Raw genomic sequence first — 26000 nt, forward strand, 5'->3', positions numbered from 1 at the left:
TCATGCATTGATGTAAGTTTTCGAATTACTGTATAGATGTTTGGTTTTTACCACTTCATTAATATGAGTTTTTATTGTTTATATGTAATTTTTATTTTAGAGAGAGTTTGTATGGTTATCAACCACTTGTCTGTCATTGAAATGTGTTATAGGGCCCACAAATAATAGGGTTACATTAATTGTTAACATTTTGATGCAGATACAGTACTCTGATTTAATTACATACAGGAATGCATCAGTTTAGTTTCTTAAGAAAATTCAATTATTTAATGCAGAATTCCCATATTTCGAACAATAGCATGATATGACTGAGGTGGTTTCAGCTTCAGGTTAGTATAAGATTTTTTCTTTGCACATGCAGTACCAGTATGTTATTCTGAAACCTCTCCCTTTATTTGTATTGATGTTCCTTTCTGATATTGTTTATTACACTTATTGGTATGAAATATTTGATATGGATATAAATATCATTTGATGAAGATCACATTCTTGATACTGTACTTGAGCAAGAACTTAAGACATTAATATTATAAATGTCACTTGATGGAGGATCCCATACATATACACATATGTACTGTATACATGAACATTATGTATTCATACAATGTACACTAAAAATACAGTATATTTACACATGTACAGTCAGCCAAAGATGCAACGACCACACCCTGGACCTTGTACTCGCAATTTTACCTGGCAATACTTGGTAAAGTAAGGCTGTATGTAATGGTGAGTGTTGGATCTATTTTTGGCTGTATCGCTGTCAGGATGAATATTAAACAATGCAAAGGTAGAATTTTTATACTAATAAACTATTCATTGTTATTTAAGATCATGAGAAGTTTCCAAATGTTCTTATGTTTGCTTAAATACTGAAGAAATTATATTAATGAATTGGCAACTCAACTACAAAGAGGACTGCCACAAGATTCTCAGATAAAATTTGCTTCAGTATTTAAGCAAACAAGAACATTTGGAAACTTCTCATGATCTTAAATAACAATGAATAGTTTATTATTATAAAAATTCTACCTTTGCATTGTTTAATATTTATCCTGACAGCGATACAGCCAAAAATAGATCCAACACTCACCATTACATACAGCCTTACTTTACCAAGTATTGCCAGGTAAAATTGCGAGTACAAGGTCCAGGGTGAGGTCGTTGCATCTTTGGCTGACTGTACATACAGTATATGGACATACATACGTACCTTAACACATACATTCATACATGTACACTTACACACATGTACAATTATAATTATATACACAAACGTACACAAACTCCAAAATGAGCACTACGACTCCTGTTGTTTCGGTAAGGTCAAAATCCTTTGACCAGTGTCATAATATGACCTTTACAATATTGCGTGAGACAATATTATTGTCTCACCAAATTGTAAAGGTACTTCTTGGAGTGTGTGTACACATGAATGCACAAACTTGTACACACACATACATAGATGTACACATGTGTGTATGTAAATATTTACTAATGCCAGGCAAATTTTATTCTTAAGTTATCCTAAATATCTGAAGGTAGATTTATAAAATATAAAAAGTTGGCAAGTAGAATATTACTGATTTGTAACAAAACCATTTGGATCGTAATGGTATACTCGGCTGTAGACAATCCTAATTTATCTTTTTCTAGCACAAATGTATAGTTGTTAATTCAACTAAAAAACCTGTACTTTGCATCAGTTTATTCACATGACTTTTTTACATTTTAAGTTTAACAAATTTATTGACAGCTTGGATTACAGTTTGCCTATTCAGAGTAATTCAGTCAGGTCTTGACACTGAGGGTGGTATCACTTCTCACTGCCATGCAGGACAGAGGTTCATACACAAAGAAATACATCATATTCATTAACAGCTATATGTATATAGGTCAGATTCATGTGGGTAATGTCACTGTTCACTGCCATACAGGACAGAGGTTCGTACACAAAGAAATGCATCATATTCATTGACAGTATATATAGGTCAGATAAATGTGGGTAATGTCACTGTTCACTGCCATGTAGGACAGAGGTTCATACACAAAGAAATACATCATATTCATTAGCAGTATATATAGGTCAGAGTCATGTGGGTGATGTTACTGTTTGCTGCCATGCAAGACAGTGGTTCATATACATTGGACGTCATATTCTAATTAAAAACTAATCAGTGTGGGCTAGCAAATTTGGGATAAACAGCAAGAATGTCCTCAAGCACCCCCGACTCAATGTAGTAATTACAAAGTTCATGATACAATAAACCAGGTGGCCTGATGTCTTTGACAGTGTCACATTCAAGTGTGTGCTTTAAAGGTTTATCACAAAGTTTACATGCTGAGTGTTCCGGTATGGGTGCAGCTTTACTAACTTGCCAGATGTGTCTGTATCCTTGCCTAATTCTGGCCATGACTGCATCACATTGTCTGGTTCTGTCCTTATGCTGGCCATACTGGTACCTCTCGTCACAAAATTTGTCATATTTACTAATGCTACAACTGCCAGGTGTGTCTGCATTTCTCAGTTCTTCTAGATGAGAGTTCATGATTCTGACTTGAATGTTTTTAAGTACAGCATTGGATAGGCCAAGGTCATGGTCAACATTTTCTTTCTTACATGCCTCATTGGCTAGCCTATCAGCATGGTCATGATACCTAATTCCAACATGGGACAGAATCCACACAAATTCGATACGAGAGTTGTTCTCATTGGTAGTTATCACATTTCTTTTCATATCACATACAACTTTAGACATAGAACCTGACGGGCTGTTCATTGATTTCAAAGCACTTGGAGAGTCACAGACTATCATCCCACCTCCATTTTCTTTGAGGTAGTCTGCAGCTAAGTAGATTCCAGTTAGTTCAGTTTGTGTTGTGCTGGCACAGTTGTTCAGCCTTTGCTTGTTTGACACTATCATCTCTTTTTCTTTATATATTACAATTGCACAGCCTGTTCTACCTGTGTTTGTCTGCACAGAACCATCAGTAAAAGTATAACATTCACTTGATTTAATACTCTATGTGTCTGTTAATAGTTTCTAGTGTGACACATCTCATCACATCGGTGCTTAACATTTGCTTACTACCAACAGGAGTGTAATTAATAGGAACCGATATGTCCAGCCAAGGAGGAATGGCATTAATGGGTTCGTCTGGGGTGATTGGGACATTCAGTTTCAAGAGATCTGCAACACTTTTACGAAGCCATGCCCCAAAGAGAGTCTTTTGTGGAAGGTTAGCAAGATTGTCAGGATTACTTAGATAGAACATCATCTTAGTTTGAGCTGTAGTTTGGGGACCATTGTTCTTCAAAACTTTGACACAAAACATGGTATTAAGTAGAGCTATCCTCTCAGATAGGGAGGGCAGTCCGAGCTCTTTCCTCATGTTTACAATTCTGGTTGATTTTGGGCAACCTAGAATGATGCGCATGGCTACATTTTGCACTACCTCAAGGCTGTTGAGTTGTTTAGGCAGAATAGTCACAAGATGGAGAGCATGATAGTCAACTACAGAACGAATGAAGTGAAGATAGAAAGTATGAGCATAGGTGATAATTCCATAGCCCTTGCCAACAAAGGTTCTGAGGAGTTTAATGCGCTGCATTAGTTTGGCACGAAGGTTGCCGACAAAGTTTCTATCATTCACACAAATTCCAAGGTATTTATAGGAGCTACATAGTTCCAAGGGCATGCTGTTAATGTTAAAGTCAAGAGGCAGAGGGTGAGCAGGACGAGGATTGAGGATCCACCCTCGTCTTGTCAAGATATTATGAGACCACATTCCACAGTCCTCCGAACAAATACATCCAGCAAGGCTTGGAGCCTGAGCTTGGTCTGTGCCATAATGCCAATATCATCAGCATAGCATATTACAGCCTTGTTTGGCTGAACTGGAATGTCAGCAATAAGCTTGTGCATCAGTATATTAAAGAGCATAGGACTTAACACTCCTCCCTGAGGCGTGCCGAGCTCAAATGATCTTATTCTGGCACTATTAACTCCCCTAAACAGAACACTGGCTTACTTGTTGGACAGTTAACCCTTTATCCATGTCAGGAGGTTACCTTGGATGCCAAAATCAGCTAGTTGCCCAAGTATAATGTCTATTAGCTACATCAAAGGTTGATTTGAGGTCTATGAAGGCCATTTGTGTCTTATATTTTGAATGAACAAGATATTCTGCAAAGCATGTCCGTGTGCTATGCCTGGGCATGAACCCATACAGATTAGGGGCCAGTTTGTCTTTGACTTGAAACATGAGATGGTTGAGAACAATTCTTTCAAGGATTTTACACATGCAGGATGTGAGTGAAATTGGCCTGAAGTTTGGAGAGTTAGCTTTAGGGATTGGTACTATGTTTCCATGAGTCCATGTCTTAGGCAGATTACCCTGTGTGAGGCTCATTTGATACAGGTCAAGCATGGATGGCTAGGAATCTCATTTAACAATCTCAGGGTGTTTTAGGTTATGTCATCCTCACCAGGGGAGGATGATTCAACTTTTATTCGTGCTGTTGTTAGTTCGTGGTGCGTTACAGGAAACTGGTAAGTAAGGTATGTTGAACAGGCTATTCCAGTATTGAAACCCCCAATTAATGTATGTGGTTTTAAGATATTGCTGTATGTCAGGAGGCAGTGAAGTGATTTGTGACACACTAGACCATTGGTCTAATAGCATGTCAGCATATTCTGCAGGGCTGTGATGAAGTTGGACTGGGGTGGGTGATTTGGTTATGGCTCTAATCTTGTTCCACACTTCTGCTAGAGTGGTTGTTCTATTAATCCCCTGTAAGAATTGTTCCCAATAGGTGTTTTTCACCTGACGAAATTCTCTGTTAGCTTTGAGGAATGCCAGGAGGTTATTACTAGTTTTATTTTGCTTATAAGTGTTGGCAAGCTGTTTACCTTCTCTCCTTCTTTGGTGAAGATGGGGTCATGTGTCCACAGAGGTGGTTTAGTGCTGCCCTCCTTCCTCCTTGACTCAACCCAGGTGGTATAATATGTGGTAATGACATTTACAAGATCACAGCAAAATTCATCCACTGACCCAGGTGTATATCCAGCATACCATCTGTGGATGTAGTAGGCCTTGAAGTGCAGTTTAAGATTATCTGGGATGTAAGCAAGTATTGCATAATGATCACTGACTAGGTGGTCTGAGATGACCTTAGCCTTGACATTACTGTCTACTAGGTTATACCCAATCACATAATGAAGACTGCCCCACATCAGATGTGTCATTTTGTCTGTGTTGTATACAGTGATATTATGATTATTGATGTAATTCACGAACACCCTCCCATTAGAGTTACACTGGACATCACCAAGGACAGTGTGACGAATGTTAAAGTCACCCATACACAGCATAGTTACCTGATGGTCTTGGTAACACGTCTGCTTGCAACTCATTACACCGAACATAGATGTTATACAGCGAAAATTGACTGTTTGCTGTTTTTACTGTAAATTGTTGATCGTGATTACTTTCATCATTGTGAGTTTTGATCCATATACAGACCAGACCATTCTTTACATAAGTGAGCGGGCCACTTCCTGCTTCACTATTGTATGCTGTAAACTCAGCTATCCTAGGTGCAACTTTTTTCTGGGTGCTGGATGTGTAAGGCTCTTGTAAACCAATTACATCAATGTTAAAAATTTTAACAAACCATTATAGGTCATTAATTCTGCGGTTAACACTCCGGATGTTCCATTAAATGAACCTAAGCATTCGTGTTACTCGTTCCACCTTGAACTTGGTAGAGAGAGTTGCGCGTTTGCTTCATAGATCAACCTGACCAATAAGTTAACCGTTTAAAATTCATCATCCCTGCAGTTCTTGATAATGCGCCTCATGGCCCTTATTCCAGTAGGATTTCTATACACAGGTTCCTTCATTAGTCCCGCGAGTTCCTCATCCGTAAATATTGGAAGAATTACAGGGTCATGGACAGTTTTCAGACCTGGTGTTATTAAAGAGACCACGCTGGCAGTCTGGGGCTCATTCTTCCCATTCATGCTTCCATCACTATCAGTCTCGCTCTGGCTACTCACCCTCAAGTTCGCATCATTATGAGAGGAGGCATCAGCTCCTTCAGAAGCTCCACTGACATTGTTCAGTGGTACACTTACTTGGCAGGCTTTAACCTGACCTGCATTGGCTATCGAAAGAGAGTCACTGTGCCTGTTGACTTCAGGTGGTGGAGGTGATCCTGCTGCATTGGCATCACTAAGTGGGACTGCTATTGTGGGTGAAGGTGGCCTCCCAGGACAACTGGGGTGCCAGGCCATCACACCCTCCTCCCTGCACCTGGGACACTGCCTCCTGGGTGGGGAGGTGTAGCTGTTGATTTCAGGCGATGGAGGTAACCCGGCAGTGTTGCCGTTGGCGTCACTGAGTGTTTCCGCTATTGTGGGTGGAGGCAGCAACCTGGGTGCCAAGCCGTTACACCCTCCTTCCTGCACTTGGGACACTACCTCCCAGGTGGGGGGGGAGGGGGGTGGCTTGCTCTTTCTCCTCCCGAGAGGCTGCTTCTGGTGGGGCAGCTCCTTGTGCTATGCATTCCTGCGCAGATGCCACAGGTGGCTGCCTTGTGACAGTATTTCGCCTCATGATTGACCCCGAAGCAGTTGTAGCACACCACAGGGGGAAGAGTCCACTGACTGATGTTACTAGGGGTACCATACATGCCAAAGAAGCAGTATTCCTCAGGAGGTTGTTCCTTCCTTTTCCAAACAAAGATGGTGCTACTAAGTGGTGCACCATCCTTATAAAGTCTTCTTGCTCTGTGGATGCCCAGAAGTGACAGAGCCCAATAGCCTTGGGGAAGTGGGTGACAAAGTATGCCTTCATTTTTTTTGGGTTGGACTGGTTCATCTCGCTTAATGAGATGTAGTGAGCCGACCTTTCCATCAATGAAGTGTTTGATAGCATCCGTCTCCTCTCGGCCTACATAGACGAAATGAGGGGTGCTACCTGGCATGACAACATTCAGCGTAGGCGTGCAATATTCCTCATTCAGGGCGCTCAACCACTTCATCTTCATCAAATTGGTTGTGTTCTCGGGGAAGGCAAGGCACATGTAGTTACCCCTGGGAGGGATGCACCTATTGGCTCTACTCTGCTTCCTTCCTTGGGTCCTCATTTTGCATTTCTGCTGACGAGTCTTAAACTTCTGAAAGCCAGCTTCAGTGTCACCACGACTGTCCTCATCTTCATTTCCATTGTCAGGAACATCAGCAGAGCGCCGCCTCCTGCCATGGTTATATTTAAATGGAATCTAGGTCTTATACACTTGGGCAGAGAGGTGATATGTAGGCCAGCGGTATCCTTGAGTAACACTGATAGGAGTTACGCTCAATATTCACCAACTCCCTTGTTAATTTCCTGTTCCCACCAGCCCAGTATAACCACGGTAGTCACGTGAGACACCACATAAAGTCATTAACATGTGGTAATCGCCACCGGCAGTGGAGGGGGGTGGCTGGGAGCCACAGAGCTGGGGCCCAGGAGTAGTCTTCACGGGTACCAGGGGACTGTGGATGCCAGAAGCTTTACACATGGTCATAACTCACTGACACTGATGTGAAGTCACTAAGTCTAACACTGTTTCACAATGTGCGAAATACTGTATAAGTTAGTTTGGTTATCCTTAGGTGTGTGGCACACAGTTGGTGAACGATGGCTGGGAGGCGCAACCCTCTTATGATGCGAGGTAAGTTGACCTTTATAGTCCCATACGTAAGACGTAGGCAGCAGGCAGAATGCTGGCCTTGCACCTCAGTGTCTGACCTCAACCTTAATGGCTGGGACTGAGTGTGACTGTATCACGTCATTCATATTTTCCTCTATACAGTTTGGTTATGGTACATAATTATACAATCTACGTTTATAGGGCCGAGGTAACGAGATAACTAAGGCACACACGATAACTTCTCTCACCTGTACTAAGCTTCACACAGCCCTGAAGCCCAGTCAGGTCAGAGGACGACGAGCGGGTGTGACGTCCCCCTACGGTGCCCATAGATGAACGGACTTTTTACATAAAAATTTAGATTTCTTATGTTTTTGTAAAATGAACTGGTCATTAGTAAGTAAATAATGTACTAATCGGACACTGAAAACACCTCAGTCAGTTGCTGACTCACCGGGAGAAGACTGAATTTAATTACTTCGTCAGCATTTGTCATGGTATGTGCATTTATAGTCGCCTGTATCACCCATCTGGCACTGTACGAAATTCCACTCTGTAGGGAGGATGTCTGTACAGAGATATTTTGTTATTTTATTGTACATAATACATAATGTGAAAATCTGGTTTGTTTTCATTTTACAACCTATATATATATATATGCAAGTAAATCACTGTAGTTGTGCGTGATCCTGGTATATGCCGATAACCACAAGGAAAGAAGAAAACACGAAAGTAGATTTCCCGAAAATTCGATAATCTACTTTCCCGAAAAGTAGATACTTACGATCTCGAGAATTCGAACTTCTAATTCTCAAAAGATCGTAAGTATCTACTTTTCGGGAAAGTAGATTATCGACGTTTGGGAAAATATTACCTAATTTTCTGAATTAGATTATCATAGAAAACGGGAAATTTGTATCACAGAAAATGGGAAATATCTACTTTCTGGGAAAGTTGGCTATCTACTTCTCATAGAAAACGGGAAATTTATATCATAGAAAATGGGAAATATCTACTTTCTGGGAAAGTTGGTTATCTACTTTCCCGAAAAGTAGATTATCTACTTTTCGGGAAAGTAGATTATCGATTTTTGGTAAAATATTACCTAATTTTAAGAAGTAGGTTATCATAGAAAACGGAAAATTTGTATCACAGAAAATGGGAAATATCTACTTTCTGGGAAAGTGGGTTATCTACTTATCATAGAAAACGGGAAATTTATATCATAGAAAATGGGAAATATCTACTTTCTGGGAAAGTAGATTATCGACTTTTCGGGGAAGTAGATTATCGATTTTTGATAAAATATTACCTAATTTTAAGAAGTAGGTTATCATAGAAAACGGGAAATTTGTATCACAGAAAATGGGAAATATCTACTTTCTGGGAAAGTAGGTTATCTACTTATCATAGAAAACGGGAAATTTATATCATAGAAAATGGGAAATATCTACTTTCTGGGAAAGTTGGTTATCTACTTTCCCGAAAAGTAGATTATCTACTTTTCGGGAAAGTAGATTATCGACTTTTTGGGGAAGTAGATTATCGATTTTTGGTAAAATATTACCTAATTTTAAGAAGTAGGTTATCATAGAAAACGGGAAATTTGTATCACAGAAAATGGGAAATATCTACTTTCTGGGAAAGTGGGTTATCTACTTATCATAGAAAACGGGAAATTTATATCATAGAAAATGGGAAATATCTACTTTCTGGGAAAGTTGGTTATCTACTTTCCCGAAAAGTAGATTATCTACTTTTCGGGAAAGTAGATTATCGACTTTTTGGGGAAGTAGATTATCGATTTTTGGTAAAATATTACCTAATTTTAAGAAGTAGGTTATCATAGAAAACGGGAAATTTGTATCACAGAAAATGGGAAATATCTACTTTCTGGGAAAGTGGGTTATCTACTTATCATAGAAAACGGGAAATTTATATCATAGAAAATGGGAAATATCTACTTTCTGGGAAAGTTGGTTATCTACTTTCCCGAAAAGTAGATTATCTACTTTTCGGGAAAGTAGATTATCGACTTTTTGGGGAAGTAGATTATCGATTTTTGGTAAAATATTACCTAATTTTAAGAAGTAGGTTATCATAGAAAACGGGAAATTTGTATCACAGAAAATGGGAAATATCTACTTTCTGGGAAAGTGGGTTATCTACTTATCATAGAAAACGGGAAATTTATATCATAGAAAATGGGAAATATCTACTTTCTGGGAAAGTTGGTTATCTACTTTCCCGAAAAGTAGATTATCTACTTTTCGGGAAAGTAGATTATCGACTTTTTGGGGAAGTAGATTATCGATTTTTGGTAAAATATTACCTAATTTTAAGAAGTAGGTTATCATAGAAAACGGGAAATTTGTATCACAGAAAATGGGAAATATCTACTTTCTGGGAAAGTGGGTTATCTACTTATCATAGAAAACGGGAAATTTATATCATAGAAAATGGGAAATATCTACTTTCTGGGAAAGTTGGTTATCTACTTTCCCAAAAAGTAGATTATCTACTTTTCGGGAAAGTAGATTATCGACTTTTCGGGGAAGTAGATTATCGACTTTTTGGTAAAATATTACCTACTTTTAAGAAATAGGTTATCATAGAAAACGGGAAATTTGTATCACAGAAAATAGGAAATATCTACTTTCTGGGAAAGTTGGTTATCTACTTTCCCGAAATATCTACTTTCTGGGAAAGTAGATTATCTACTTTTCAGGAAAGTAGATTATCGACTTTTTGGGGGAAGTAGATTATCGACTTTTGGGAAAATATTACCTAATTTTCTGAATTAGATTATCATAGAAAACGGGAAATTTGTATCACAGAAAATGGGAAATATCTACTTTCTGAGATAACCTACTTTCCCAGAAAGTAGATATTTCCCATTTTCTGTTATACAAATTTCCCGTTTTCTATGATAATATAATTCAGAAAATTAGGTAATATTTTACCAAAAAGTCGATAATCTACTTCCCCTTAAAGTATATAATCTACTTTCCCGAAATGTAGATACTTACGATCTTTTGAGAATCCGAACTCGATCTTTCTAATTGCCCCCAAGTTCGAACTTAAGAGAAAAATGACTTCCAATCTTTCTAATTGTCATAAGTTCGAACTTAAGAGAAAAAAAATAACTTACGAGTAGATACTTACGATTTTTTGAGTATTTACGTAATTGAGTCACGCATGTGACTCCCAGAATAAAACTGCATTAACGTTTCTTTAAAAGTCTGTTTTGTAGATGTTCCATCATGACATCTTATGTAATGCTCTCTAGTACAGTGCTTTACAGACTAAGCTGGCCAAACTCTCCCCCCTGTAATTTTCATTAAAAACATGTTTGTGGGATTTCAAGAGGTTTGGGAAGTTTTTTATTTTGTTGTACGAACTTATTACCTCAGCATTTATAATGGGAGGCTATGAGAAAAAGTGATCCAATTTACAAAAGTAGTTTCAGGACCTGTATGCAGTATGGTTAAAAACAAAACAAAATTCACAACAAATAATTCATAAATTTATTAACATTCCCAAAAGAAATGAAAATAGAAAACATTTAACATGACTAACTAACAGAAGTTAACATTAACAGTTTTATAACAACATACTACAGTTAAGTACAGTGTTGCACAAGTTCCTTACCAGTAGTGAGATGAAGCAAGCACCTGATTTCACCAGCCCCCCCCTATAATCCCCTAAAGTAGAGCACAGGTGTATGACAAATGTGATTAAAATAGTATTACCGCACGAAACCTGAGAAAAAAAGGCTATCATTATACAGTTTCCATCGAGATAAAATATATACCGTACTTAATGCATAATCCACTTATCCTTAAATTACTATACTGTACTTGCCAAATTTCATGACAGCATCTCTCCCCCATTTACTGTAAACAGAACCCATATCCACAGACAGTTCGACCAGACAGACATGTTGAGACTAATGAAGTGTAACTCAATTATTTCCTAATACTATACAGAACCGACAATTGCAATGCCATTAAGAAACACTAAAATACTTACATTGAAACTACATTACATCACAATTCACAATATAAACAATCAAATTGGAAAATATAAAAATAAATAATGGCAAATGACTCACAACCTTTTGATATTCTAGTTTACAACATTAACAACAGCTTTGGAATATTCACAAGCTTAAAAAGTTCCTAGTTGATTAAACCCAGCAAGTGTTGTGAGAAGAGGATACAAAAATTGCTTGCAGGTGCAGCATTTACACTTATAAACTCGACTCTCTCTTCACCTATGGAAGCAGCAGCTAATAACATCAAGGCAGATCTATAGCCCAAAGGTTTTTGGCTATTTGTGCAGACGACGTAAAAATAAATAACTATCATACATTAAAATAATGTAAATGAAATAACAGCACATGCATTTGCTTTGCGTTATATTTCGTAACCGACTTTTTATTATCAGTAATTATTAGTGCTAAAATGAACCTAATAAACATTAATACTTTTCAGTGTTTACCATATTAAAACATCAACAAAACAACCATCTGTTCGCTCTGGCATTGCAACATCATCATCAAATATATGTTTTGAGTGTGATGACTTGTCTTTCACTTCAGATGTGGGACATACACAGAACACTCATCTGGTAACACTAATGAGTACAATGTTTCCAGTTATTAGTTAACCTTAGCTCTTGAGAATATGTTTTGTTGTGGGCATTACTCATCCTGTGTGGAAACGAGTTCTACACGAACATGTATACAGTATAAGGTTTGCTGCTTCGAAAGATAGCTTATATCTTTGTTTCACACATTCACAAAATTAATTATAATATCAACAAAACTTAAAATGAGCCTCTTAAAATAGAGGCATTATTAAGGGGGACCTCTACCCCATGAATCAAAGGGGGACTCCCTATGAGTATGCTACAAGAACTTGACTGACTTCAACAGTGTCAAACTCGCCCCTAGACACATGAATCTGGACAAATTGGTATCTCTAAAAGGACACGGTATATACTGTACTGAAACACCAACAGACAGTGTGAACATCATCAAAATGACAGGTTAAGATGGGCAAAGAATGCCAAGTAAAAAATGAGACACTGACAGTCGTCAACGGATTAACCGATTTAGGAATACAGACTCGAGATGGTCAGAGAAAGCCTACCATGGGCAGTCGGCCATATTAATAACCACAACAATAATTAGATTATGATGTGATGTAACAGCCAAATATTGTAAACACTGTAGGAGTGTAGTGGACCATACTGGTTGCTTAGGTGGTGGAGGAGCGACGCCTGGCACACATGTATGCCCCCAACACCACTGCCTGTGGGAGGAAGAGTAAAAGGTGTAACACAAGTATGAAGAGATCCTCACCTTACTTTATACTGTACAGTATTATCCTCTTTACTCCTAGTCAGCTTACTAGCCAATCAGACGGTCAGTCTGTTTTCCTTTAAGTACAGTACTCTAGATCCAGGTTCCTGGATGTACCTGAACTTGTGCCAGTGTTAGTCAAGTCTGGTCTTAAATGAACTACTTGGTACTGTCACAGCATTCTCTGTCATGTTATTCCAAGAATTTACACATTTACTTCAAAGAAGTTAGCTCTGACAGTTTTCTGTATTTTTAATTTCTTTAACTTGAGGGTGTTACTCCTTGTGGGGCAGCCATCTATTACCATCGGAGTATGAACACTTGACTGTACTGTAGTGTCTTTTGAGGTGCTTAGAAACCGGATGATCGTCATACTCGATTCTGAGTGACAGCAAAGTAGTATAAATCTTTACTTTTATCCACTTGACCAATGATCAGCTCGTTAGCCGCTTGGGCAATCGGTCACATCTCTGTTACGCACTATTGGCAAGTACTGGCTCCTGAATGTATCTAAACCTGCTCCAATGCTTGTTAAATCTGACCTTGAAAGAGCTCACACTCAGTGCCGTCACAACACTCTCTGGCAGATTGTTCCAAGAGTTCACAACTCTCGCTCCGAAAAAGTTACCCCTCACAGTTTTCAGGACTTGTCCTTCAGTAATATAAACTATGCAATTGAAGAATTTTTAATCTCTCTTAGTATGTTTCAAGAAATCACATGTGTCAGGCCCAAGCAAGACTTAAACCCATGACCTAGTAGTAAGAGATATGCATGTCACCACTGTGCCACCAATACCAACCAGACAGTTAAATTTTTTCACTATATTTATACAAACTACTGATAACTGCTGCATGTTTAACAATATAATGAATAATTACTGTAAAGTTTCATGGAGTAAGCACTGCATAGTCTTGTATTTGCAGTCATACTCCAGTTATTTTTGTTAACTGCCTTTGGCCATTTTGCATCTCTTCATTTTCGTACTCAAAAGCGTAGCAAAGATACTAGTATTAATATACTAATTTGACAACATTGTACTGCACTTATATATTGCCCAAAACACTGTTTTCTTGATTGATGGTATTGTCAACAATCTAAAAAGGGTTACAAGGCACTAGGGTAAGAGGCACTCATCAAGACAACGACGACCAAGACACTCACCAAGGCGATGGGCAGTAGGACAGTGATGGTTGTAGAGGTGGCAAAGTTGACATATGGGGTCATTATTCCAGCATAAAGTGGCCCCAGCATCTCCCTGTGTGAGAAGTCGCTTGTAAAGAGGAGACTTGTCTGCAGGAGTGACTTGTCAGCAGGGAGAGGGATGGGGGGGGCAAGAGTATCAAAGGAGGAAAGTTTATATTTGTTTCGATTTTGTAACCTTTTGGAATTCTGTAGAGAGAAAAAATTGATTATCCCAACCACATGAAATCCTCTAAAACAACACCAGTAAGGAAAGTACCACAACCACATGAAATCCTCTACAACACCAGTAAGGAAAGTACCACAACTACATGAAATCCTCTACAACACCAGTAAGGAAAGTACCACAACCACATGAAATCCTCTACAACACCAGTAAGGAAAGTACCACAACCACATGAAATCCTCTACAACACCAGTAAGGAAAGTACCACAACCACATGAAATCCTCTACAACACCAGTAAGGAAAGTACCACACCACATCAAATCCTCTACAATGTCATGGTCACAATAGCATAGCTAATCTATTTGACACCTAATAATTCATATTATGCTCCACGCCCACAAAATGTGTGAAACTGTCGAGTTCCCCAGTTGAGACGTCCATGCTCTAACCGCTTCAGGAGACCTGAGTCCTCCATTTTCATTTACGCATTACCGCAGACTCTGGTATTGCTAAATACCTCATAGGGCGTTCACAAATTTGAAATTGTGAGTGAATGAATTTATTGTACAGTCAACGATGTATAGCCACAGTGAGAAAATATTCTAGGTGTATGGAGATGCTGAAGGCTTCTTGTATCTTGTTGGAAACCAGTACAGGTGCAGTTTACCCAGCAATCAAGTTTCTATTGATAAATCTGCATTTCTAATGTATCTAACTACTGTACCACAAACAGGTACTTACCCAAGGGAGTAGGTGGCCGACCACAGTCCTCCTACCACACTGAACGTACTGATGTCCACCTCCTCCCCTGTACTGTGGAAGGGAAATTTATCTTGTGTAAGACTTGATGGAATGAAGAACATCAAAGAAAAATAGCTTACGGTAAGAAATGTAAGGTGCCAGGAGTGGCTAAACCACTTCTGTACATATATATTCAGGATGAGAAGTGGGGAAAGCATTATCATAGATAACAATGTAGAAAGAAGTGGCAGAGAGCATGTATTGCTCCTAAGTACAAGAGAAGAAAATAATAGAAATTTAATGTAAAAATGAGAAGGGGATTAAGGCAGATAAAAAAAAGCAATGTTTGCAAATAAATGAGAAAAATATAAATTGTTGAATCCTGTCTCCTATAGTGAAGGTGACAACGTCCAGTACTTGTATAATGCCACTGTGGTTGATCACTATTTTCAGGGATGGGGTAATGAGAAAGGTGAACCAAGAGTAATGTAGAGGGATGCAAGTTCAGCAAATACTGATGCAATACGCAGACAAGGCGAGTCGGTTGCTTTAGTGGCTGATTCGGAAAAAAGACAAATATTAGTGAATAAGATGGTAAGTGTATAGTAGGAGAAATTTAATAGTAAAGATGGAAGACAAAGAAATGAATGTTAGTTTGAGTTGACATTACAATATGGGCAAGAAAACAGACTAGATGCAAGACGACGGAGTGATTGATCGATTAAAATATCTGGTGTTGCAGCCTGTGACCAGATGCAAGAGGAACACACTACTTAAGAGGGAATAGGAATGATGCACTTGATATCAATGTGTGGTGAAAAGTACATAGAGAATAAACTGAAGACGGAGATGAACTATTGGAGAGAGGAGCTGACCTGGGTGTGCAAAGTTAGTACACTGTTAGTAACTGTAAATAAGATAAGGAAAAAATAATCTAAATTTCAAGACTTTAAATCAGTTGTAAATCCACACTAAGTCTGTCTGAGTTTTGGACAAGGGGTAATATCTCACCTGATGGATGCATTGAGTATGGCTCCATAGGTTGGCACTATACACAAAGCTGAGGCCAGACCAAGCAGCACTATCCCAATCACATCCTGATTGTACAGCCTGTAATGTTAAAATGTACCATCTTATTATGATTGGGCAGCCTGTAACACCAAAATCCATATACCAATTTGTTATGATGGTTCAACTTGTAATACCAAAATAAACCAGTATGCTATGATGGTACAACCTGTAATACCAGTGTGCACCAATTTGAACTAAGGATATTCTGAAAATGGTTAGTCTTAAAAAAGAAAATATATTGGTTTACAACACCAGCTAGTAATGGGGAGGTGTTAGAACTGACAATCTATAGCACACAAATATGCCACCCTGATAATAGGGACAGCCAAGGCAATAGTGTTGAAGGGTGTTAGCATTGGGACAGTTACAGAGTTTACAGGAAGAGAAGTGTGGGTCATCCCCCACCACAAATATATGCCAAACAGGTCTGCATCCCTAACACAGACACATCATTATGTCAGCGGACCGTAAGTCCATGTCGACGATATTTGTATGGAAGCCCACGTGCTATATGGTCTGATGAGATATGGATAAGGAAGAAAGTGATCATAGTGTTGGATGGATACATTTCCAGCCCATTTACTATCCCTGTGATGGACTGTAGGGAGAAGAGTGGCTGAACGTATTCTCTTTTGGTAGGTTATGCAGTTTATATTTTGGCCTAAAAAATCCTGATTGGACAGCCTAGTTTTGAGAATTCGTTATTGGTTAAGCTCAATAGAAAGAATTGCAAATAAATGTGTAATGATGTGTGTCTTATTTTAACCTTTAGTTAAGATTTTTTTTTTATAATTTACTGTGAATTTATTTTAATATTTGAGACAATTTTGTTGTTACTTTTTACTTTCAGTACTTGAGTATTTTAAGAATTACACTGTACATTATATACTTTTTTACTTCTACTTCGGTATATTGACATTTGGATATTTTTACTTCTACTTAAGTAACATTTTGCCAATGTAACAATATTTTTACTTAAGTAACAAAGCTCAGTACTTTTTACAAGCCTGGTTGTGCTTTTTACTTTTCCTCTTACCCTCTTCACCACTGATCGGCTCGTTAGCCGCTTGGGCGATCCGTCCCGTCTGTTACGCACTGTTGGCAAGTACTGGGCATGCACCGGCTCCTGAATGTACCTGAACCAGCTCCAGTGTTGGTCAAGTCTTGTCTTGAAAGAGCTCACACTCGGTGCCGTCACAACACTTTCTGGTAGATTGTTCCAAGAGTTCATAACTCTTTCTCCTAAAAAGTTTGCCCTCACAATTTTCTGGACTTGCGGCTTCTTCAATCTTGAGCTGTGACCCCTTGTGGGGCGAGCGTCCGCCAGCTCCAAGTAAGGACACTCGACTGAGTAGTGCCCCTTGAGATGCTTATACACCTCAATTAGGTCACCCCTTGCCCGTCTGTAGTATAAGCTAGGCAAGTTCAGGCGCTCCAATCTCTCAGGGTAGCTGAGGTGCCGAAGGGCAGGCACCAGTCTGGTGGCCCTCCTTTGAACCAACTGACAGTCCCTGGTATATCTGGGGGACCAGACGGGGTGACAGTACTCCAGATGGGGAAGCACTTCACTCTTGAAGATCGTTACGAGGGACAGACCGTCTAGATATCTGAACGACCTACTTATAAAACCCAATAATTTATTTGCCTGATTTACCTTCTTCTCGCAATGGCCCGAGAACTTCAGCTCATTGTCAACACACAAACCTACAGTAGGTCCTTCTCACATTCAGTCTCAAATAGTGCAGTTTCTTCATCCCGTTGGGACATATGATACGCCTCCTTACCGTTGGTACGCCCCAGGTGCATCCTAGGGAAGACACAACCTACAAGATTCATCAACTACTTACTGGTCATGCGAGAGATGTGGGAGGAGAGGGGAGTTGCCAATGAGGAGGTAAGAGACAGCTGTGAGCAGAAGGCCAGCCAGCATGAAGCCCCAGGGACACCCATAGCGGTCCGTTGCCAGACCCACCAGAGGGGCAGACACTCCATATGCTGCTGACAATAGTAAGTACACCAGCCCCACGCCCTCTACTGAGACTCCTAGCTGTAGGGGAACAAAGACAAGTAAACTGGAGTAAAAAATATTTGTGTAAGACAATAATAAAAGCTTTACTTGAAAGACTACAGTATAAAATATAAAGAAAATTTTACATTGCCTACAATTTAAGGAAGAAAAGGCAATTAACGAAATTGTAATCTCATTAAATGATACTTTAAATTGCTACAGATGGTGTCTATTCCAATTTCCTATTTTAATTTGTAGGAGCCCTTGAGTGGAGAAGGAAGATGCAAAGGGTTCTGACCTTGCTCATATGGGGCTGTAGTGTGGGGTAGAGGACAGCCACACACACAGCTGAAGCACATAGGATCAGGAGTGAGACGATGGCCCCGGGGCGTCCCAGCACTTTCAACACGCCTCCTATCCCTCGGCTTGGTAGGACTCTCACCTCTGCATACACAAAAGGAGTACTGGTGAATAATCATGAAAAAGTACCTGAACAAAAGAGTGAGAGTACTGTACTGATGAAATAATAATGAGCTTCAAGAGCTGACTGAAACAATGCAGGGCAGATCAAATTTAAGTTTTATCTGAGAATATCAAACGTGAAAACTAACAACCACACTCTGGAGACAAGATCCAGCATTCAAGGAAAAATTATCATTTATTACAACTCTGGTCACTGAAGAATATTTTTATATAAGGTATTACTCATACAGTATATGGGTGGCCAGTCATAGAGAATACATGTGCCAGGACTGAGATAGGAGAGATCTTGAACCATACATCAAGGGAGTATCAAACTAGTGTCCTGGAATCTTATCACATCAAGGTTATTGCACCACTGTTTATACAATAATACTGTTCCCATAAATGGAAACACTGTAAAGTTCTGAGTCTCTAACCACAGTGTGTTATCATGTGGTTTCTTTCATCACCAGAGTTTAAAGTCTGTGTCTTACCATCATCAGGGAAGGCGACGTAGCTGGCTGGAATTGTGAGCAAGATAAGGACCCCAAGGCCGTAGAAGGGCAAACTGAAGCCTCCTTCCTATGAATAAGATATAACATGTTAAAACCAATGATACTGTAATTACTATACAGTATAATAATTTTTGCCATACAAAAAGAAGCAGGTAATGAGAACATCAGAGAAAGTGGTAGGTAGTAGGGGGATAAGGCACAAGGACAGGTAGCAGGTGAGGGAGAAGCTCAGAGACAGTGTAAGGGTTTGCTTCTTTGCCAAGACGATCAACAGTGTCTTCTGCAGAAATTCCTGTGTGGTAGGATCCAGAGAAACTTAACACAGATGGAGGAGGTGGTCGTACACCCACTGATCCCCTGCAGATCATGAAAGTAATGCGAAATAATGACTCAAGATGATACACATGGCACATCTGAGTGTTGTGGTGAGGATACTGTTTACTGGGTAATTCAAGTGATGGGAAGAGTGACCCATCCCCGAAGATAGTTTCTGGTGATGGGAGGATAGTTGCCTATTCCTGAAGACAGTTCCAGGTGATGGGAGGATAGTGGCCCATCCCTGGAGACGGTTCCTGGTGATGGAAGGATAGTGGCCCATCCCTGGAGACAGTTCCTGGTGAGGGGAGGTTAGTAGCCCAAAGAGGGTTGGTGTGGGATGTTATAAAAATAAAATCTGCACACTAATTCTCCAATAAAAATGTACCACTGGGTTAAGCTGGCTATAGAACACTGATCATGACAAACGTATGACAAGTCAGCCTCAGGCAATCTGCAACTAGATTCTCCAATCATCCCAGGTACTGGAAAATCAAGCTACCCAATAGTTACAAGGGCACATTTCCCACAAATCCAAGTAATGGAGTTTTCTCCACTTCCCACAGGATATTGGAAAATAAACTATCTTCCGATGCCAGGTATTATAATATCTCTAGCAATCCCGAAGACCACAGAAAAGGATTTCCATCTATCCAGAATAGTACAAAGGAATCTTACCGAGTAGAGCCACACGCCGACAGCAGGTCCAGCACACATGCCAAGCCCCACGGCCGTCTCCAACATCCCATTCACCGTGTTCATGTTGTCTGGAGACAAAAGCATACCAGTTATTATAAGTTCTTGTAAAGACAATCTTCTTGGTGTGCAAGTTGAGTAAGTGAATAATAAATTAACCTTCAAGGGAATGTCATTGAACATTCTACAACTGTATAAATTTGTTCACAAACAATACAAATAAAATGTTATAATTTTTAGTAAAATTAATTAAGGTGCTTATGAAGAGTAGAAATGACTGTGGGACTCACCGGTGAAGAGGATGGGCACGATGGAGTAGATAACAGTGAGGAAACAAGCAGCGCCTACAGCTGCCAATGCCCGCAAGCTGATGCTCACCACCACAAACGCCTCTGGTTCTTTCACATACTTCACCATCCTGAAAGAAGAAATGTTGGACATCATATCAGGAAGGCACTAAGACACTGTAGGAGGAGGAAGGCATGCAAGGAGAAGGGTGTCAGGCCAATTTGTATTTATCCAAAGAAAGTGTCATTTACCAGTCTTGTAATGATACACCATGTTGAGACATTTGACCATTTACGAGTACAGTATATTTATGTAAGTTGGGACATCTAAATTATAATACAAAAGACCTTAAACTCCTCTTAATATGAACTCAACGTCTTCACACTTAATTTATAAAATGTTCTTCACTCTTCATTTGCAACACCACCTTGACCTCTTCATTTACTGTACACAATGCACATGACTCTCCCCATCTTTTAGGACACAGCATCAACATTTAGACTTGGGAGAACATTATATCTGCAGTAATGTCAAGAACATACCCAAAGCTGATGTTAGCAAGGCCAGTAAGCATAATCCCCACCAGGTAAACATCTTGTAGTCTCAGCAGAGGCAACTGATGTGGACATAAGGTGAATAAACAAAGATGAGAAAATAAAAAGAGTTGAGTTTTATTACAACTTAATACTGTTCTGTATGTTACTAAACAACACTTGCCACAGTACAGTAATATCTCTGTTAGCCGGAATCCCTCAAACCCGGAACTCTCCGATAGCCGGAATTTAAATTTTCTCGGAAAATCGTTCCCAAAGACGGAATTTTCCAGAAAATTGCGGCTCAGAACAATTTTCCGGAAAATTCTGAGAAAATTTCCGCGATATTAAAAAAAATCAGAGGATGAGGGATATTTTGCCGGGTTTGAGAGATGATGTAATGGGCAATTTTTGGAACTACCGAGAAAATTTTTCCGTTACCCGGAAAATTCCGGGGATGAGGGAATTTTTCTGGCTTTGAGAGAGTCGTCTCGTTCCCGGAAATCTCTCATTCCCAGAAGTGCCCTGCACCAATTGTTCCGGCTAATGGGGATATCACTGTATTCTATATATAATCATACAACTTTTAGAGGCAATGGCATTTTTTTTTTACTTTTTACGCTAACAGGACCATGCCTCTGAATAGCTTGACACCACTGTACAGTTTTTTATTACATCAACGAGCAAATTTGGTGTATTATTGCATACAGTGCAGGAGGAGTGAGTTTTAACAGCTTCTTGATGATAAGATGACATATTATAAGCTACGTTGCAAACATTCTAATGTATCTTATAAGATTACACCCAACAATTTACTGTACACAACTGAGAATCACCCTGCACTATATAACATATATATACACACACCTTCTCCCCTGGCCTATGCAATTCTGTAACAGGAAAGTGGATTGTGTTTTTAAATACTGTACATATACTGTAACATTAAAAACAAGAGAAGAGTAATAATCAAGGCAAGTGCAGAGCAAGTCAAATTTATATCAAAGAAAAATGAATGAAAATTATTGTACAAGATCAATATCCAAGATAATGACAATTCAGTTTTTATAAGAGAGGAACTACAGTACTGACAAACTTTCCAATGATGGGCGAGGAGATGACCATGACAAAGGAGTACACACTGAAGATGATACCATCCAGGGTGTCGCTCAACCCCATCTCGTGCACCTGCCACGCAACCGCCAGAAAAGGTACAGGCAGGTTAATGAGCCGATCAGTGGTGAACAGGATAAAAGTAAGTAGTACTGAGTGAGATTATATATATTTATTTTTCTACATGGAAGGTGTGTCAATTAGAGCCAGTGGTTCCCAACTTTTTAAATTTCACAGACCAGCAGAGTGAAAAAAACATTTTGATGGTCAGTAATTGTAAATATTTTATATTTACAATTCATATAATCCATATACAGTAGACCTTTGGTATTTCATGAGAATGGGACTGGTAATTGCAGCAAAATGTTGTTTTCACGATATATCTTTATATATAATTATATTGGGAAAGATACAGTAAAGAACAGACTGGAAGCATACAGCAAAAATAATCCTTTTAAGGCCTGTATTTCACTAAACATTGGTAGCAGTGAGGCTCCACAGTAATATGTACAGTACAGTATTTTAACGTCTTTTAATAATCTTTACACAGCAACTTAGGCGATTATAGTTTTAACAAAATTTATAAAATGAGATAATGCAAGACATTCCACTCTCTGAGTGACTTACTGAAGCCTACACCATCCCCTAGGCCTCCCATGAATCACCTGACAGTTGCCAGAGATTAAATATATACCTGTATTAAATTTTACCAATTCATCACCATATATTTATAAATGATCACTAAGTTTAACATTATATTTTACGCCGAAATTATAAAGAAAATAAGAGACGATAAACAAATTTGACGGGCCTGTAAATTTCAAGCCATGGACCAGTAACAGTCCGCAAACTACAGGTTAGGAACCACTGAACTAAACCATCCTATATCATTAGTAGTTTTAACCTCCTGTATAATTTTGTAAAGGGTGAAAGCAAACCAAAGCAAAAACAGATCATTAATAACTGTATACCACAGTACAGGAAGTGCAATACCCTGTATCTTTTTTTTTCTAATTGCATTTCCCCTGCACAAGAAACCAATATGTGGCACTCGTATCATCCATGAACAAAGACTGCCATGATAGAAATTTGGGGCACTTGGCACTTACCTGGTGTGGGAAGGTAAAAGTCATGACCTGTGCCACTGACCTGGTGTGGGAAGAAGGGAGCCATGATGGATATGGAAGCAAAGGCAAAGAAGTCAACAAGGATCATGGAGGAGAGGACCAGCAACTGCCTCCTGCTGAAGCGGAAGTAGGTACGACTGTGAGTGCCACTCTCAGTGCCGTTGTCCCAAGGAGGACTGGACCCAGTCGCTGTCACCTGACTTGTGTCACCTGATCCTGGGGCCCAGCTTGTGGGAGGAGGCAATGATGTAAGGTTAATCTGGCAGTATCACTTCAGCTTCACATTGTGGCTAGCAGTGGGACAGGACCTTTGTCGAAGCCTGTACTTGATGACAAACAACGTATGACTGAATACAAACCGATACAACTCAACCCAAACATACTTGGCCAAAATAATTTTATATGTTCATTTACATATGGTTAGGTTAATTTGTTATATACAGTACAGTAATAAATGACAAAAGCTTACTGATGCTGCTCACTTGATGTTGGACACATTTTGATTATGTCAAATTATTATTGCTTACTGATCTTAACACTTAAAAGAGTGAATATGGATTATTTTGGCCATGGGTGGTGACAGAGTAATGCAGGATCAGAACAGGTTCTACAGCAGCTAGGGACTCTGAAGAAGTGTGTCAAAGAGATGGCAATTAGCAGACCTATTGTTAGGGGAGAGGAGGAACAACGGGAACGTTTCCAGCACAGGAACAATGTACTAGTTTATGGAGTCCCTGAGACCCTGTCGTAGGAAGCTTAGAGTATGAAAACACACGATAAGATACAGTTTGAGAATATTTGTACCGAGGTTCTGAAAATGCCATCCTTCCCCCAAGATGTGAGGAGGCTGGGAAAACAGCAGGGGGACAAGCCTCAACCCCGTCAGGATCACACTAATGAGTGAGGAGAAGAAAGGGGAAATTATCCGGCATGCAAAACACTTAGCAAGGGGCGAGACTTTTCGGAATGGGTTCATACACCCAGATCGCACAGTAATGCAGAGGGAACAGCACAAGAAGCTCCTGCAGGGCTTGAAGCAGAGGAGGGAGGAGTTGACGAAGAATGGGGACGGGTGTACATGGGTTATATCCAGGGGAGGGTAGTGGAAGGAAGAAAGTGACACGGAGCCAGGGGCACACCCTCCACCCTCTCTACCTTCCAGCCGGGAGGAGGGGAGCACCGTGTAAACAATGACATTTCTAACCACACCCTGCAAAATACAGTGTACTTAGCTAATGCTGCAGCTTCTAAGAATGGAGAAAGGGGTGGGGGGTTACTGCTAAGAGCAGAGACATTATCGAGAACAAATTCCGGTTTGAATGTTGTGTACACTAATACCGACACGTTCCTTGATAAGAGAGAGGAGTTTGAAACACTACTGAAGGTACACCAACCCATTATTGTAGGAGTTGCAGAACTGTTGTACAAGAACAGGAGAATCGACCCAGAGGAATGCGAGTTCAGTATTGACAGATATGACTCATTTACGAACCTCTCTCAAGAAACTTGCAAGAGGGGTGTGGTTATCTATGCTAGGCAAGACCTTAGAGCCAGCCAGGCAAGGGTACAGGGAGAGAACATTTTTTTAAGAATCCAGTGTGGTGTAAAATTAAGTCAAAGGGAGGGGACTAACTTATTGTCGGGTGTATCTACAGATCCCCAAACTGTAGCTTACTAAATCAAAGGAAGTGAGATTCAATATCACGAAGTGCATGAGCATGCACCTGGGGCGTACCAACGGTAAGGAGGCGTATCATATGTCCCAACGGGACGAAGACACTGCATTATTAATTGAGACTGAATGTGAAAAGGACCTAGGTGTGTATGTTGACAATGAGCTGAAGTTCACGGGCCATTGCGGGATGAAGGTAAATCAGGCAAATAAATCATTAGGTCTTATAAGAAGGTTGTTCAGAGTGAAGTGCTTCCCCATCTGGAGTATTGTCACCCCGTCTGGTCCCCGAGATATAATAGGGATTGTCAGTCGATTGAAAATGTCCAAACGCGGGCCACCAAACTGGTGCCTGCACTACGGCACCTCAGCTACCCTGAGAGATTGGAGCGCGTGAACTTGCCTAGCTTAGACTAGATGGGCAAGGGGGGACCTAATTGAGGTGTATAAGCATCTCAAGGGGCACTACTCAGTCGAGTGTCCTTACCTGGAACTGGTGGATGCTCGCCCCACGAGGGGTCACAGTTCAAGGTTGAAGAAGCTTCAGGCCCAGAAAACTGTGAGGGGTAACTTTTTCTGAGTGAGAGTTGTGAACTCTATGAATAATCTGTCAGAGAGTATTGTGACGGCACCGAGTGTGAGCTCTTTCAAGACAAGACCAGACTTGACAAGCACTGCAGCAGGTTCAGGTACATCCAGAAGCCAGTGCATGCCCAGTACTTGCCAACAGTGCGTAACAGAAATGTGACCGATCGCCCCAGCAACTAACGAGCCGATCAGTAGTGAAGAGGATAAAAGTAAAAAATATAAAAGTACATTTCCGGTTTTATGCTGAATTAAGAAAGAAGGTAAAAATACTAACTTATAAAGAGTGGTTAGTCATACATGTGTCAATACTGCTATTTTGAGAAACTGTAGCGCCATTACCCCCAAAAAAAAAAAACGAGTTATTGTTATTTAACTTTCTTTTAAAATAACACATCATTAGCAAGTAATGATCAATATATTTCAGTTAATTTGTGAG

At 39.8% G+C, this 26000-nt stretch overlaps 1 protein-coding gene across 1 annotated transcript in view; it reads right to left on the minus strand.

The window, feature by feature from the left end:
• Nucleotides 1–11206: 11206 nt before the first annotated feature.
• Nucleotides 11207–26000, minus strand: part of LOC121869926 (MFS-type transporter SLC18B1-like) — a 40973-nt gene continuing 26179 nt past the window's right edge. The window contains exons 5-16 of the mRNA XM_042371490.1: nt 23327–23531; nt 22157–22252; nt 21077–21150; nt 20537–20664; nt 20229–20317; nt 19215–19302; nt 18557–18702; nt 18098–18297; nt 16191–16289; nt 15180–15251; nt 14233–14326; nt 11207–13020 (exon numbers count right to left, since the gene is read on the minus strand). Coding sequence (XP_042227424.1) covers nt 12967–13020; nt 14233–14326; nt 15180–15251; nt 16191–16289; nt 18098–18297; nt 18557–18702; nt 19215–19302; nt 20229–20317; nt 20537–20664; nt 21077–21150; nt 22157–22252; nt 23327–23531 — 1345 coding nt within the window. The 3' untranslated portion in view covers nt 11207–12966. The remainder of the gene's footprint in view (nt 13021–14232; nt 14327–15179; nt 15252–16190; nt 16290–18097; nt 18298–18556; nt 18703–19214; nt 19303–20228; nt 20318–20536; nt 20665–21076; nt 21151–22156; nt 22253–23326; nt 23532–26000) is intronic.

This window comes from Homarus americanus, unplaced genomic scaffold (assembly GCF_018991925.1).
Source record: "Homarus americanus isolate GMGI-L3 unplaced genomic scaffold, GMGI_Hamer_2.0 scaffold14467, whole genome shotgun sequence".
NCBI lineage: Eukaryota > Metazoa > Arthropoda > Malacostraca > Decapoda > Nephropidae > Homarus > Homarus americanus.